Below are 18311 nucleotides of genomic sequence, written 5' to 3'. Positions count from 1 at the left end.
ACTAAATTATCAGAAGACCATGTGGCAAAAGTTGTAAAGTGAAACGTATGTCTAGTTATAGGGTGTCTTGGATACATAGGATGTCCAGTCTCCTCCATATCATCATGCTCTCCACTTCCGAGTCGCATCCTGCCATTGAACCTACATTAAGTGTAGCAATTCTTAGTTCATGTTTGACAGGTTGATTAGTTTTATGTACAGCTTTTGCTTAACAAAGCTATCCCAGGTAACCCAGGCTGGGCAGTTAGACACCAGCTGACTAGTAGATTATTTATCCAGGGCTTTTGGGCTTTATGGCAGGCAGCACACACTGGCCAATAGGGCCACATAAACCCCTCCCACCATTAGCATGTGTCCCTGGCATATGTCAGAATAGGCCAGGTCCTCAACTCCACTTATCGCTGGTAACTACCCATACCCATTTTGGTGACATTAGTCAACATGACTGAATCACCTAGAGCCATATTTTTATACTGTCAAGTGGCTAGCCCTGCCACAGCATGCAATCTGTGATCTGTGTTCTCCTATCTTGAGGATACTGTGCACCACAGTAGATGCCCAAAGCAGTTGGTCAGTATAACCCCCCCCCCCATGGAGCACCATGTAGAGTCTGTGCTGCTGCCCACAGCTCCATTCATTGGTGAGTTTGATATGGAAACATTAAGCATGTTTTTCGGAGGTGAGAGGAACCTCACAGAGACATAAGAAGAACATGCAAACTCCAAATAGGCATTGGTCAGTGGTCAGGATCGAACCTTTTACCTTTTGCATGGGAAGTGAAGATCTAAACCACTATGCCAACTGTAGACAGCCATGCTTGGACACTCATCTCAAGTATACATGTACCCATTAACATAACCCCTAGGGTATCGATGCTTGTAAGATACATTTGGGAAGCATGACTAGGTTAAAAAGCCCCTGAAGTCATTAGCCTAGTAATCGCCTGTGGCCACTCTGTAATAGTACAGTAGGATCTGTGTAGCAGAGGTATGCTTTGGTTTCTTGATATGTGTTTTTTGGTAAAAATTTTGAGAAGCATTGGCCCCAGAATTGATCTTTGTGGCACTCCTAGTTTAGCTCTTTAACACCTCTGAACTGTGAAATGCCACACTTCAAGCAGCCTACATACATTCTTATGTGCAGAGCATTTTTTGGAAAATCAAGTTAAAAGCATAAGACAACCAAATATAAATATTTTTTGAAAAACAAAACATATTAAAGAATACCGACAGCAATATTATCAATACTAGACCTTCCTTTTTGTGATTAACAGTCAGTGCATTAATATTCATTTCATCAGTACTGTAATATATTATAATGTACACAAACCCAGAATTATATTTTTCTGTGATGCTTCAGGAAGAAACTGCAATATCTTGGAAGCTTTACAACCTTGAATTTTATTGTCAGAACTCTTTTGTTAGTCAGACACAAGCTTTCACATGACAGCACTAAATTCCTCTTGAAGTGGTTGTTTATTGAGATATTTTTAGAAATGTGGAAATTTATGCTTACTTATATAATTAGCAATATGAATAAGTCTGAGTATCTCTCCAGATGTGTAGCAAAGCACAAGTATTCATGACAGTTTTCCTCATTAGCAGCTGAGGTTTAATCTGATACCTGCAATAGTTTTGTAAGTCACTTGGATTTGGAAATATTAAAGGCATGTGGAAATATTCGGTGGCCACAGTGGTGCAGCAGTTAGTGTTGTCACCTCACAGCAAAAGGTTCTCTGGTTCGATCCTCAGCTGGGGTGCCTTCTGTGCGGAGTCTGCATGTCCTCCCTGTGGTCGCATGGGTTTCCTCCAGGTGCTCTGGTTTCCTCCCACATCCCAAAGACATGATGTAGGTGGATTGGACACACTAAATTGACCCTAGGTGTGAGAGTGTGTGTGTGCCTTCTGTGGAAGGTTGGGCACCGGGCTGGCAACTCGACACCTTAAAATTCTACTGCCAATCATGAGCGGACAGGTGATCCGCTGTGGCGACCCCTAACCGAGAAAAGCCGAAAGAAGAAGGCCATGTGGAAATATTGCATATCTTCATAATTACTCAAAAACAAACAGCAATATCTCCAATATAATGTTCTACAAGTGGCCATTGAAAATATATTTTTCTGTTTCCCACCATGGTAGTCACACCATGCCCCTCAATAGCAAAGTGTTTTAGTTATAAAAATATAACTATAAATATGAATATATTAATAACAGAGAAAAAAAACATTACTATTTCCATTGCAAGACATTCTAAATTAACAACTGTAAGTGGCATTTTGTTCCTTACACCTTGCCACTCCAGTAGTTTCTGTTATTGATTAAGTCACTTATTTAAGGAAGGCAGTCCCAAAAGTGTCTAGATACCATACAGAGCTATCTGGAAATAGACAAAGGTGCTACAGGTTTTAACAAGTTGGTGTTTTTTTTTTTTAAATGAGTTAGTGTTATAAAACACCTAAGTGAGAATTTTACTAAGCAACAGACTGAATCTGATCTTTAAGGTGGCTCCTAAACCAGTTAAAGTCTGCTTGACTACATCCATTTCATTTGAAATTCAGAACTGAACATACTACATGATTGGGGGTCTTGAAGATGTTTAAGAATATGGCTGCTGTAGGAAGTCTTTTTTCTTGACTTTCAGTTATTTAGATTATTAATTTAATTAATATTATTTGCTTGTCTTGCCCAATCCTAAATCATCTTGGTTTATAGATAGGAGACTGTTACCACTGCAGTGGTAAGCTGTACGTGCACAATCTTTTCTCTTAATATACTAATGGGCCTACAAATTATTTTTGCTACTTCCAGATAATTGTTCTGTTTAGAAGACTAGTAACTGGCTTGACAATGTATAGCACCAACTTTCTTATTTTGTCCTGGACCAGGGTGTCTAATGAAGGAGGAGGAGGACCATGGTATTTTGCTTTCGCTAAAAAAACATTTCTGGTGAGGGTGATTAAGTCAGGTGTTGAATTAAATTGTACCTGTGTTTAGTAGTTGATGAGCCCACAACTAACTTATTAGGGCTTTTTCTGTTATGGTGAAAAATAGCCTGTAAAATTGATAGATGTGTCAGTGAGAACATAGTTTGCAAAGTTCATAGATGTGCTGTTGAGTGAGTTGAAACCTAGTAGGCCATTTTTGACAAAGGAATTTTTATCAAGCAAATTACTGATGAATTTGTGAAGGCTTGAAGAGTAATCTTTCATACACTGATGGATTATGGCCTGACCCTTGTTTCTACGAGTTCTGTAGCTGTTAAATGAATGATTGTTGCCAGACTTTTTGTGTCATTTCTGTCTGGCATACTTTGTCTAGCAGAATTGTTTCTGACTATAATGTTTCTAGTATTAGCACACTTAGTAAATTTATTCATGAGGATAGTAGAGAAACAGATGAGAGAAAAGTCTGTTTCTACAATATGGATTTGCTGTCTGTGATCTATAGCATTTACCTGAGCACCTAATTGATCACATAGCACATTTTTAAGATTTTTATAGTTATTTTCTGTAGTTGGTGGAGGACCCAAGACCATGTGGTATAGGATAGTAGGTGATCAGTCAGTACATCATAGTTAACGTAATGGCCTAAGCAGTTGACAGACATGACATGACAGGGGATAGAGTTTGCTGCAAAAGTGCATTTGGAGGCAATGGCAGGACAGTGTAGGGCCTTTAAAGATTGGTCATACAAGAGATAGGGCCCATCTCATAAGGACTGCACAGAATGTCACCAGGTCTGTACCCACAACCTTGATGGTTATAGAGCAGTTCCTTGCATCTGTGAGTGGTCATGCTGGACAATACCTTTAGGTAGCAATGCTGTCTGCATGCCAGCTTTGTTGTGAGGGGTTATGTGACAAGTATGTTATAGCTATAGTTCATAAATGTATTTCTTCACTATGGCCTTGGGTGAAATGTTTTTCATTATCATCTGATTCTGTGCAACCTTGGCCTGAGGAGTCTGCAACACATTGTTCAGTTGATGATGAATACCAAACAGTGTTGTTTGCATGCCTTATGATACCAATGTTTCTTATGAGGCAGACTGTGGCTAGTTCACAGGTGTTTTCACCATGAACCTGAGGTAGTACTACTGCAAAAGGAAGGTGGATTTTTGGTGATGTATGTTACATAAGTTGTGTTAGCTGGCATTTGTGCTGTGAATGGGTCTTTATTATGGGGTTATAGCTCTGTGTTTCTATGCTGATTGTATGTTGCAGGTGCAAGTGTCACAGTGGAAGACATAAATGATAGAACATTTGTGGGATCAAATAACATTCTTGTATAGTTAGTATTGTATGATCGATTGAACATGCTTCTTCTGTGTCATCTTGAGAATGAAATTGTTCCAGACTTGGAATGATTGGGCATGTTCTACAAATGTTCACTATTATGGTGGCCAGAAGTGAGAAAGGAGGTTGCCCAAACAAAGATAGATTCTGGGTGAAGCTCCCCTGATGGAGACGTGAAATCTGATGGTGAGGTACACTCAGCAACTTCACCTGTATAATAATGCTTACTGGTTCAAGTTGCCAAATCTGCTTGTTCATCAGTGCCTTCTTCTAGAGTCCAGCAAGTTGTTGAACAGGCTGATGAAGGGATTATGGGTAGGTAATGCTAGGACCTTCCAGGATCTAACATTCATATTTTGTACCATTCATGATAATACCAATGTTTTAAAATGATGCAAGCCATGTGAGACATAAATCAATCTTTGGCTTTCCAGGTATGCACTATTCATTGTTGTGATGATGCTGAGAAACATCCCATTGTGAGGTGCTGCAAGGCTACCCATTTTGAGCTGCTTTGGGCTGTCTGATTATAAGAGGCTTTTGGTCTATATGGTACATGCCTTAGCACTTGGATGTCATCCTTTTCTTTTGATGTAGCTGTCCCTTTCCACATTTTCCAGAGGCTTTACTGCTATGTGGGTAAATTAGTTGCACCTTTCACTCATGGAAATTATACTTTCTGCTGAAAGGCCACCATAATAACTTGTATCTGCTGTTGGGACCAGAAACTTGATGCATCCTTGGCTGCTTTCCATCATGTTGCTAAGAAACTCATGAAGGATAATGGGGGCAGTAGACTGGCACATTCCATGCGTAGTTCTCATTTGGTGCTGGAACATTGCTAAGGCATTTATGCCCATGGACATACACACTTTTATTGCTAAGAGTACAGGATTACCCCACAGGTGGTGCAAAGTCATCTGTGAAACACACAGATCGCTAACAACCTGAAACAGTTCTCTTTTGATAGTGGTCAACGACTACTAAGTATGAGAACTGATGTAGGTATAGTAGTATGCATTGATGGACCGCTGGTGCCAAACAACATGTAGTACTGGTGGCTGCCATCTGTCTTAAGCAGTCAACATACTACTATGTAATATGAAGTTTGCTGCTCCCAATAGCATATTACCTAATTTGTGTTAACATTTCCAGGTATTGTACATCAGTTATTACCACTACCCAGTATTGATGTTACATGATGCTGTCATGTTTCTGAATTATGATGTATATCCTGTTAGCTGTGTTTTATATGACATGTTAATTGTTTTGTAGTTGACAATGATCATCATTCCCACTGGTGCAGTAGTATTTAGACTGTATGGGTTGTTTCCCTGCCTAAGAAACAACAACTAGCCAGCTGTACAAAGCTCTTGCTTCCCCCACACCTTAACTTTGACTGCTGATTGGTAGTCCAAGGAGGGAAATTAGCAGTCAGAGGGAATATTTCTTCGGTACTTTCTTACTGCCTCAAGTAGATGCATGCTAGGGCTTCACAGGAGCAACAACTGACTTTAGAGCTTTGTTTCTGGCAGATAACACCTCATTGTTACCCTCCACGCAAAAATTGTTGTCCTTTTAAGAAAATACTGTTTAATTTTATTTTCTGTCTAAAAGCAGTGTTTCCTGTTTAAGAAACCCAGCATTTTATCAATATCGGAAGTTTCCTGTCAGGGACTTAACTAATCGGGGCTATTTTTATGAAAAAAAATATGTACTGTTTGCGCAAACATTTATTTTTTGACTAGAGCTTTTACTTTGGGATGGGCAAGGAAGTGTTTATATCAGTGTAGTGGTTATGTTTTCTTCATGACAACTTTCTTGCCATTTATTTTTGCTGTCAGTATGTTTAGGAGTTTAAATGAAGTGCTGACAGAATTTGTGTGCTGCTTCTGCTTTTATTTTGTGAAGGGACTAGGATATGTGGTGTGAATGTAACTGTGCTGCATGTGGCCACTCAGTGATAACTTACCTTTCAACTAACTCATTCCATCAGTGCTAACTGCTTTTGGCATCTTCTCCTCTGGTGCAGCATGGATACTTTACTCTAGTTCTTCTGGTTGCATTCCTGCTTTACCTAGAGAGAGAAAAAACACTTACCAGTGAGTCCTTGTTGTTGTTGTGGGCTTACTGTATGCCTCAGCCAATAGTTGGTGAAACTGCAGTTGTCAGTTGGCTGTTCCTCAGACCACTCACCTCCCCAGCTTTCGCTGGTGTAGTCCTTTTGACCACCATGAACCCGGGGTCAGCAAGGTACACTTCAGCTCTTCTGCTGTCTGATCTAGGCATGGGAGAGCCATCTTCTCTAGGGTTGGGAGACACTCCAGGAGATTCTTTATGGGATAACTGAAGCAAGCGATCCTTTGAGTAGGTGGTCTTCACTGTTTATTTCAAGAAGTAATTATGGCTAAAAAATAATTTCTTACCTTAGCAAGACATGCAGTATAGTCTGTGAATACTAGTATACAGAAGCCATTACAAGTGGACATCCCCTGTAAAGTAATTCCTGAGGAAACAGGATCTGATGACTCTAATAAATAGAGAGAGAGCTTGTCCTACCGATTCACAAGCCCATCTCTTTGACTCTGTGGGAAATATTAACTCTTTATCATTCTTGTAGAGAAATTTTCTTTTAATCAGACCATACCCAGGATGAAGGAGGTATTTTTATGAGAACAAACAGACATTTTCCTTGACCTGAGGAGATGTTATGATATGTTACAGATGGATATTCCACATTTTCTCCCATCTATGCAATACTGCCAGTGCTGGAGGATGTGTTGAATGCTGCCTGTAATTATCATGGTACCCAGCAATTGGTCCTTAAAAAAAAGGTATCAAGTGCCTCAGGCTAATATATTTCTTTTCTTTCGCCTAGTTTAGACCCAGCAATCCCATCCTATTACTTTCCTGCTGGCAATAAACTGATCTGAAACAATCCCTTCAGAAAATGGGCCAGAGTAACAGTGTAGAATGATTATGCTAGTGTCCTCTCCCTACTTCCCTCCCATCTGAGCAATATCTCCACATACCTGTTCCTGAAGCTGGTCCTCACCATCCTCCTCCTTAGATGTTAAAAATGATGCAGGAGGGTTACAGATGCCACATGTTACTAAAACCTCATTTGAGGCTAATTCCTTCTCACCGTCTGAGCCAAACAAAATGATTTCCTCAATCTTTACATAACCAGGGAGTCGTAGAATCAGTGCCTGTAAGTCAAATGGCCAAAGGCTTCTATAACGGAATGTTTCTAGTTCCAAAGAATGAAGCATCTTGGAGACCAGTACTAGATATTTCATTCCTAAACCTGTATGTGAAAGTACTGAAATTCAAAACGCTGACCTTACAGACCCTGTTAGTCTTCATTTCTACAATGAGTTGTATGGTAACACTGGACTTAAAAGATGCTTATTATCACATTCCCATAGCCACAGACTTCAGGAAAATTCTAAGGTTCTTTGTTGTTAGGTCTCATTATCATTTCTTCATTGCCCTTTGAATTATCTACAGCTGTAAGGGTGCTCACAAAATCTCTAGGCCCAGCCATAGCTCATTGTAGACTGGATGGGTTTACATATCTCAATTAGATGACATGCTTATCTTTGCAGTCTTTATCCAGATGACAGGAGCCATTAACCTAGATTATGCCTGTTTAGACAAATCTTGGCTTTCAGATAAATGTTGCAAAATCATTGTTGATGCCATTTCACAGGATTGTGTTTCTTTGCTGCTTTCTGGATACCTCTGTCCAAAAGGTCTGTTTGACACAAGAGAAGGTAGAATTTTATCTGGAGTTTTTCTAAGCTTCTCCAGTTAGCCTCATACTTTTGCAAGAGAATTTCTCAGGATTCTAAGGTTTGTGGCTTCTAAGTTTCTCATGATTCCTCTAGCCAGGTTATACATGAGAAAGATACAATGGTTTCTATAAAAAAAAAAAAAAAAAAAAAACACACAAACCCATCTGGAGCATCAAACTCCAGTTTTGGGTTTTTTGAAAAGGGAACGGTATTGGCAGAGACAACAAATTCAGCTGAATCCAGGTCTCTCTCTCATCAAACCCCAAACCAATCTCTCAACTCAGACACTTAATTGGGGAGTGGTTTCCAAGGCAGTAAAGGTGCAAGCCCTGTGGAATAATTTGGAGAAACCAAACCACATCAGTGTAAAAGAGATGTTGGCTGTGATACATGCCCCAAACTCTCTTGATCACCATGACCTGTGCAAGTGATTGCAGGAATACCACAGTTACATAGTACATAAACGGGCAGGGAGGTACAAGATCATACTTCCTATGCAAGCTGCCTGTGATGGCTTCTTTAACTGTCCAAGCATCTTATAGTCTATCAGAGCAAAATGTAGTGGCAGACAAGCTGAGCAGGACCAAGACAGACCCTCACAAATAGAAACTGAATGATATGGTCTTCAGGAACTGATCCAGTTGTGGGGAACACTTCAAATAGTTCTGTTTTACCTCTGTTCAAAACAGACAACTAAACAAATTCTGTACCAGGATTCCATGCATGCAAGCAAGTCTGGAAACAGACACATTTTCATTCCCTTAGAGAAAAATTTTCTTTTTTGCTTTTCCACTGATATCCAGGCTAATTCTGAAGTTTCAGAAGGATTTATTTGTTTTCCGTGGTAGAACAGTGATCTCCATGGGTCTTTTTCACACTCTGCCTAGGAGCAGAATCTGGTTAAGTGACTTGCTCAGAGTGACACAGTTAGGCAAGGACTCCTTTTTGGCTGAAGCAACATTGGTTCTCCCTTCTTATGGAATCGACCAAGGGCAAGGGCAATTACCACAAGCTTCCTCACTACTCTAGCAGGATGGGGATGACTGCCTGGGTAATTCAGTTTGATAACTTTAAGGCATTTGTTTTACAAGGCTGTGCAGCAGATGCTAAAGGAGGCAAAAAAAACGCTACTAGAAAATCCCGTATTGGTATGTGATATTCTTGTTAGTGCCTAGCCAGGATGTTTATACTAATGGTGCTCAAATACTTGTGTGAGTTACTTTCTTCTGGCAGCTCTTATTTCTGTATAAAGATTTATCTTGCAGCCATTTCAGCATATCTGCCTATGGGTCCTCCTCTTTCTTCCCTCTCTAGTAAGACAGTTTTGGAAATGAGTTTTACATCTGAGACCTCCTTGTAAACAGGTTGCTCCTCCTTGGGATCTTAACTTTGTGCTGGCGAAGTTGATTGTGTCACCTTTTGAATCTGCCTATCAAGCTGATTTAAAGTTCTTGACTTGGAAAACTGTACCATCATTGCTCTGACATCTGCAAGAATAGTATCTGATTTGCAAGCTCTCACGGTGAATGAACCTTGCCTCATATTCCAGTGAGACAGGGTCACATTAAGAACAACCCCCCTTTTATTCCCAAAGTGGTTTCCGAGTTTACTTTGGGAGACTGATGACTTGACTCAGTTTTCTACCCAGAACTTAAAAAAACAGAGAGAGGATTCTGCATACTCTGGACATGCACAGGCTTTAGGCAATATATTGACAGATCTGAGTTCGTTAGAAAAGCTGTTTAGCTAATTTCTAATAATTATTTGTTATCAAGAGACAAAAAGGGACAGAGAATTCCAGGTGGTTTCTTTCAGTTACTGATTTTTGTTATTCCAACCATGCCAAATCCATTCCAGGCAGTATCAAGGCACATTCTACTAGAGCCTTTTCCTTTTTGATGGCATTCTGGAAATAGGTGAAGGGGATCCCTGACTGCTGCAGTAGCCGTACCCACCCTCCATCCCCTCCTACACTTGTATATAGTTGTAGTTGCGATATAAAGTACCAATCTTTGTATTTCTACTATGTTTCTTTGTTATCATTGCTTTTTGGTTCAGGATTGTTAAGACTCCTCTCTCTCCACCCCCCCCCCCTCCGCAAGGAAGTCCTAAAGAAATCTTCACTCTGACTGCTAATTTTCTTCCTTGGGACTAGCTAGTCAGCAGTCAGAGTGAAGCTGTGTATGTGCGTGTGTGTTGTGGGGGGGGGGGGCACATCTTTGTAAAGCTAGGCAGTTTTTCTTGACAGGGAAATGACCTATATAGACAAAAGGCTACTGCATTAATGAAGAATTTGAGCATCTACTGTTATGGATAAGTGCAACTTACACAACTGTACTTTCTCCATTCCTTATCATTGATGCTTTGTTTTTTAATGAATCACAGGCCTAATGCATATTTTCATGAACATGGTATTGCATTGTAAGATTTGTGCAAATTGTTTCTAAGTTTGCCTTTTCATTTTTAACAGATAAGTTCTGCTGCTTTCACATGGAAGGGTTGTATTTCATAGTGATATTTGACTCTTTTGATGTTAAGTTGTCAATCTCGCCTTCATTCTTGCTTGATGGGTTTCTGACTGACTTCGGCTTTTGCTAAAGCTAGTCACTTTTTTACCAGCGAGAGCCAGCCCCATATTTCTTTAAAATACTTCCCTTTTACTTAATTGTAAGCCTTTTCTGCTTTCCTTCTTTAGTCAGGCCTTCATTCCCTCCTATCCCTGTCAGGGGTGTGTGTATGGACTCCTGCATGACGGTGGTCATTCTTTAGCAGAGAGTCCTGCAGGAAGAGGGAAAATAGTTGATTTTAAGGGGGCCCCTCCTTAACCGGAGCTCTCCGCCAACCGGCCCGGCTCGGAGCAACAAGTTCTCGCTTCCAGGGCCCTGTATTCTGTGTGGCTCGCTGTGGCCTCTTTTGAGACGCTCCTTCTCTGGAGAGGCCGGGCTCGGCTGGAGCGATCCTGTCTTGCAAAATATCGCGCCGACATATTCGTTATGGTGGTACCGTGCGGTGTGGTCACCAGCTCCGGCTCACCATGTGGGGAACTAGGAAGTAGTACAGGATCCCATGACTGCAGGGGGAGAAAATTGCTTCTCAGCTAGGGAATCCTAAATTAATATTGCTCCTCCTCATGCGACTATATCATGATATGCAATGGAGCAGATGGTAGAGCCGCAGGTACAGGGGTGGCTCTTAGTCGTCAATCTGGATGCGGCTCTGTAATTTTTGCAGATCCCTTTAAAGGCCCTTCACAAACTCCTCCTTTGATGGGTCAGCTTTTTGTGGGGCAAGGAAGTGAAGGATGCATGAGTGAAGGTGTGAGAAGGACGGCAAGCTCAGGTCTGCTTTTCCCCCTTCTTTCCCAGACCTTACCCCAAAGGACAGAAAAAATTCCTTCGAGGAAAGTCCCTTCTCTCCACAAATTCTCCCTTCCAGATGTACCCCCCCGGTCTAAGGAAGTTGCAGTTAGAAGTATTAAAGCTTTCTACAAAAAGAGCATTTTCAGCCAGTTTACAACAGATTATTCGAGAGCCGGAATCTAGATTCTTTTTGGTCCCAAAAGGCGGAGACTGGACTAGACCAATATTCAGATCTCCCAATCCAAAGTGAGAAAGACAAAAGAAGAGATTCGAATGGTCACACTTCAGTCAATTTTGCCCTTCCTAGGAACAACTGGATGTGCTCAATGTAGATCTTTGCTACTCCCCAAAACAGCAAATGCCCAGACTTCTTTTCTCATTTCCCACTGCCAGGCCATCCCAGAGACGCTCCTAACCCAGGATTGGCCCCACTTCTTATTCCTTTCTTTCTTTCCTCCACTTCCACCAGTTCTTCTCCAGAAAGCCACGTTTTGAGATGAGAGCCATCTCCCAGTCAGGAGTCCTCCTCCTCAATGGGACCTAAAAATAGCTGACTGACTTGATTCTTCCTCCCCCTTCTGAGCCAGCTGTTTCATGTTCCTGGAAATTTCTTTCAAAAAAAACACTCCCTTCTGCTACTACTACTGAGAGAACTTGGAAGTGTCTGATGCTTCTCTCTGTTCTCCCCCCCCTTGGTCTTCCACAAAGACAGGGTATCCTTTTTTCCCAAATTACTCAAACAGATCGAACAAAAATTACATTATCTCTTGATGTTCACGCGCACTCAGATTATTATTTGACAAGAAAACAATTCATACATAACTTCTCATTTTAATACATTTAATTCAATATTCCTGTGAAAGTGTGTCTTTATTCACTTGATTTTTTAACTGTTGCTGCTTTTATGTTTATGTTTTGATGTTGGTCCCAGCTAAAGCCAAAGAAATAAATTTGCCTAGAATATATTATGTTTTAAACTATCTTGAAGTGATGCTTTTGGTCTTTTTAGTTAAGTCTTCCAGTAAATTGCCAATGTTTGGACATGAATGCACAATGAAGCATATTAAGATAGGTTAGCAGACACTTTATTTTGTCATATGTAGAGGGCAAGCCGCCTATATGTGTGTTTGTGTGTTGAAGAGTGCACTCCCCATAATCCCTGCTAGTTCTGATCACCTCTGGGATTACCATTAGTTAAAGAAAAGACAAATGCATTTTTTTACAAAAGTTATGTATTTGCCTATTTCCTTTCTTTGGTGGCTTTGGAGCAAAAATGTTGCATCTTTGAAACGTGCTCAAGATATATGTACCTATGTGTATAAATGTACACACTATGTTTTATTTGTGAAGTTCACTAAACTAAAGAAATATGCCCAATTTGCAGGAATACATTGGTGACAGCTGCATTTGTGCTATTAATTCTAGTCATCTTCTTTGTTTGATTTGTGTTTTTATTCAGGTGGTTTGTGGTCAGAATTGCACTTTCCTTGTTCAGGCCAGTGGTACAGTTCTAGCTTTTGGAGAAGGGAGCTATGGACGGTTAGGACAGGGTAACTCTGATGACCTCTATAGTCCTACTCCAGTTTCAGCACTTCAAGGTAAGTCAACAGATTCCTTGGAAAACATGAATCACCTACAGTGCAGGTAATATTAGTCTTCCTTTAGTAAATACAAGTTTATTTAAACTATACCACAAACTCTTACAGAAGCTTTTCTATTAATTTCTACAGTTGTAAGCAGATTAACTTAAATGAGTAAAATCAAGATTTGTTTTCATTGCTGTTAAAAATCTAGTTGCTGTCATCAGACATATATTGATGTATTTACTTATTTATTCTTACATTATTAACCAGGTAAGTACACTGGTCTCAGGACCTTTTTCAGGCATAACCCAGGCCTTGAAGACATTATACAAATAGTGATACAATAAATGTTAAACAACATTTAATTTGTAACATTAGTTTTGGCACATGCAATTAGTACATGACAATAGTATTGGCATATGCATACACAACATGGAACAGTATTAAAATGCATTTGTTGTAATTACCATTCCAGTGTCAAATAAAAATTAAATATTTTTGTGTGTGGAAAGAGGCTTAAGATATGTATGAGAGAGAGGAACAGCTAGGAATGGGACATTACAGGATGGAATTCTGTCAGGGAGAGGATCCAAGTAAAGTCGGGTGCAACAGAAGGGAAAGTTTACACCGTGAAGAGTTTGTGAGAGAGAGAAGGACTGTAGTAAATTCAAAAACAATGAAAGGGGAGAAGGTAATGGGGTAGAAATCAAAAGGTAATGAATGGGGGTTAGCGGGTAAAGTATAAGAATTGAAATGCATCTAAAAGAGGAAATCAGTAAACATTTCAGAACTGCAATTTATTGAGTTTGCATCTCTGCCAGCATGTTACATTGTCTGCCTAGAAATATGGTATTTGTTGCCAAAGACCACTTAATTCACTCCAAATATGTCATAAATCCTTGTCTTTCTTTTTGTAGTAGATACTTTGCAAGATAGCCTATTTTTCTTTTAAGTACATTTCTTTGCCTTCTCCTATGTATTACATAATCATCCCCTTTCAGGTTATATTTGAATCTACCCTTAGGTTATCAGGACAGTTACTTTAAGGCTACTTAGTGGATCACTGAACTCTAGTTAGAACCTTTCCTCAGCTCCACCTCAGTGAATTCTGACATTCAGAGCAGTAGGACTAAAACATAAACATAAAGGTATTCACTTTCTAATGGTCATGCCTCTCATCCTCTTAGTTTTCAAACTCATGGCAGGGAGACATTAAAAAAATAGCACTCAGAATTTGTATGTGTGTAAATTCGCTCCTCTGGGGGTGAGAGGACAGATGTGCAGATTTACCTTCTGCCAGTTAACCTATAAAATTAGAACCTTTGTAGTGCTAACAGATGTATACCTACATAGCTCTACCACAAATGCACCTTTAGTACACTGTAAAAAGATACATCTTTTCTGTATTTTTTCACAGCCTTCTGTACTTCCTGATCATCATAAAAGTATAAAAGCTTTGCAGTGTATAATTACACACACAGATGTAACTAGCAATTAGAGTCGCATCTTAGATGTGTTTGAAATCAGATGAATGCATAACTACAAAAATAATGGCCTAGAAATGTATTTCAGCTAACTGCTGTCAGAACTACTCACTACAACCATTTTCAACCACTCCTCCCATTCTCATCTTTGTAACTCAGGGATCGACACAAATTCTGGGACAGATTTTAAATATTGTTCTTGTATACTTAGAAAGTTGCTATAATGGAAGCTTGCATTAGCAAACTTTTGTTCAGTGGACTTCTTCTTCTTTCGGCTTTTCCTTGTTAGGGGTCGCCACAGTGGATCACCTGTCTGCTCATGATTGGCAGTGGAGTTTTGTGGTGTCGAGTTGCCAGCCTGGCAGCCAACCTTCAACAGAAGGTACACACATGCATGCACTCACGCCTAGGGCCAATTTAGAGAGTCCAATCCACCTACAACATGTCTTTGGGATGTGGGAGGAAACTGGAGCACCTGGAGGAAACCCACACGACCACAGGGACAACATGCAGACTCCGCACAGATGGCATCCCAGCTGAGGATTGAAACGGAGAACCTCTTGCTGTGAGGCGGCAATGCTAACTGCTGCACCACTGCAGCCGCCCTAAACATTTGTTCAATTGATATGAAGTCTAAAATTCATGTGTGACATTGTTTAATGACTGTGGTCCACAATTTACAGACAACCTTGCATTTTTTGAAGAGCAAAACCTAAATACATTCAACATCTTTGCACAACATTTCTGTTAAAAGACAAAAATAATAATGAGAAAAAGATCCAAAAAAGGACCAACTTTTAAATAGTAATGTAATTCTCTTTGAAAGTTAATAGAACAGCAAATGTTGCATCATGATGCATTTTCTGAACAGTAAGATGTACTAAACTCTAATGGCAGGCATTATTGACTGGCTATCTGTAATCCTGAGTAATTTACTAGAAAACAAATTTAGGGGGTACAGAGAGAAAATATGAGCCAAAATCGTGACATTCTTTAAAGCTGAGGATAGTGCATGTGTGTATGCACACACAGGCACACACTCCTATCTTTAGCTCTTCATCCACATTTGATTCTCCCAAAAAGTGACAGCATAAGTAAAACACTTTGACAGTGGAGCAATTCAAACAGAATTCCTTTTAAGGTAAACCAGAAAATTCATTATAGAGTTTGCTTTCTTATACTATTGATAGGCATGAACATTGAGTCTAAACAGCTGTTGGGCTGCTTGACTGATCATTTAATTTGGACAGCTGTTTTTTTATGGGTCCTTCATCATGTTGCAGCTGAACTAGTAAAGCAGCAAAAAGTGGAGCAGTCATTGCGGGAACTGGAGCAGCTAATGAATTAATGCTTAAAATTGCAGTGATCAAATCAGTTAAAAGGTAATCAAATGGCTTAAGGCCTTTATAGCAGGTATGCTTTTATCAGGTTTAATGAGGGCTTATAGTCTCTTTTTTGATTTACCTCATGCATTATGTCACTTTTACTTACAAGGAATTGTTTCCATGAGGCAATAAAAGTGCATCCCACAGCACTTAATGAAAAGAGTAGGGGCTTTATTTTATATGCACGTCTTTAATCTGTGAACACTTCATCAAATTGAAAATTCACATAATTATAACATAAATATACTTAATAAAACTATTATTACATCATCATCCCTTTTTTTATCACAGAAGTATTACTTTTGTCGTATTCATTGTAATCATTGGATCCCAAATTTGATTAAATAACAACTGTTTACATTTCCCATGCATTCCAAGTTATATTTTTGACATTTTTTCAAAACATCACCATTTTCACCTTTTAAATGTTCATAATAACCAAACACTGCCATCTCCATATCAGTCTCATTAAACATTTTTTTATGAAATTCTTTGTAACATAAAACCCAAATTTGCTTTATTCTCACACGTTTTATAAACAAATGCTCCATTGTTAACATTACACAATCTACATACCCTATCTTTCTTTTATTTATATTTCATTTCGCAGGCAAGTTCTTTAGCATAAGCCTCCATAAACTCCAAATAATTTCTGAATTTGTCTTGTCTTTTTCTTACAGCCTTCTTAATTTTGCCTTCCTTATTTTCCCAAGGTTTCACTTAAAATATTGTCATGATTCTTTCATACCATTTTTTCTAGTTATGTTATGTTTACTTCCCACTGTAATTCTCATCTTTTTAATATATCATATCATAATATTCTTTTTCATTTCCTGCCTTAAACCATTCACTTCCCATACTTTATACTTTTCCCTTGTTATTCTTCCAACACAGTCTTTTTTATTACCATTTTACTAAACATCCAGTAAGTGTCTAATGAAGTTAAAAATACAGCAGGATTTTTAAACCTAACCCAAATCATTCTTATATTCCCAATATATTACCCCTCTTTTTGCTAGAGTAAGCCTAGCACTCCAAATAAAAGAAACAATAATCTCAAGTTCTTTCTTCGTACTTATGGAAGTAAAAAAAGTTCCCTCTAAATATTCTAATTTTCCTAAACAATAAGAATGCATCAAATAAACCTTCTTGCTATATGATAAATCAAAATGTTTTCCACATTTATTTTATTCCCAATTTTTCTTTAACAGCTCTTTTCATTGTTGTTTTAAGTGTATCATAATTTCCAAACTCTGTTCCTAGCAACATAATCCTTCTTTTGGAAAATATATACCTATTATCTTAAATTCTCTAAAGCACTTATATTTATTATTATTCATATTTAACCCTACTCTCTTCATCATAGTTCTGATTTCAGTAATAAATTCCTTAATCCATCCTTCCACTCTTTTATTGTCAAATCATTCACTTATGACATACAAGTGAGAATTTCTATTTCTTTATACAGTTTTTATACAACTTCCTTAAATCTTTCTGACACTTGAAGAGGCTATAGTCATTCTTTTGTAGAGGAATGTGCCACTACAACTTTAGCTATGAAGGGGACTAAAGGTAAACCTTATTTTTCGAAGAAATCTGAATCCAAACAGAATAATTCATCTTTCTTACAGCACTGTGCCACAAACAGACCTACATTTACATATTCTAGAGATGTTGGCCTAGTGTGTGACGTAATGTGGAATAATTGGCCTATTTTATTGGCAGTCCCTGATTTTAGACTATAGTATTCATTACTAATGCAAATAAAATGCTAATCAATGGGCATTTTTGTTTCACCCGTCTCTTGTTTTAATTTCTTTATTAAACTATCTATTTGTTATCAATTTTATTATATAAAGTTTTCATACACTGACTTAATTATTATAATATTATCTTCTGTTCCATAAGCACTTCAGATCCCAAACACTTTTCTATGATATGTAGAGTCATGTGCTTTTTGATATCACACACAGCAAGTCTACCTTCTTTAATATCCTTAACTACTTTCTTCACAGTTGTTAAGAAATTTTTAACATTTCTGCCATCTATTCCATAAATTCCTTGTTCTAAAACATTATTAACTGTTCCTCCCAGTCTCCAAAAATGTTATAGTCTGTGTTGTTTAGCTTGCCTAGAGGGCGTATTTCTAAATGTCTGGCTGTCTGTAGCTCATGTAGAGCCTTCTTCTGACCAGGTGTCAAGTTGGGGTCTGTATCACATCATCGAGTACGTGAATATCAAATGCTTACATGAGCAAATATTCACATACTCGAAGTTTATGAATTTTTGTGCCGTACAGTGAAGATCGTGATTTTTGCCCTTTCCTCACTATAATGCGATCTCGGCGTAGGAATATATATTTAGAGGGGGTGTGGGTGGCACAGTCCCCCACAATACCGTTTTCGAGTAC

General features: G+C 38.8%; 1 protein-coding gene across 1 annotated transcript in view; it reads left to right on the top strand.

Annotated features, from left to right (window-relative positions):
• Positions 1-18311, top strand: part of LOC122815150 (probable E3 ubiquitin-protein ligase HERC1) — a 5886073-nt gene that overhangs the window by 4929609 nt on the left and 938153 nt on the right. The window contains exon 64 of the mRNA XM_044087407.1: positions 12909-13047. Within this exon, the coding sequence (XP_043943342.1) occupies positions 12909-13047 (139 nt within the window). The remainder of the gene's footprint in view (positions 1-12908; positions 13048-18311) is intronic.

This window comes from Protopterus annectens, chromosome 1.part1 (genome assembly GCF_019279795.1).
Source record: "Protopterus annectens isolate FY-2018-M chromosome 1.part1, PAN1.0, whole genome shotgun sequence".
In the NCBI taxonomy this organism is placed as follows: Eukaryota; Metazoa; Chordata; order Ceratodontiformes; family Protopteridae; genus Protopterus; species Protopterus annectens.
This window is presented reverse-complemented; position numbering and strand designations above follow the sequence as displayed.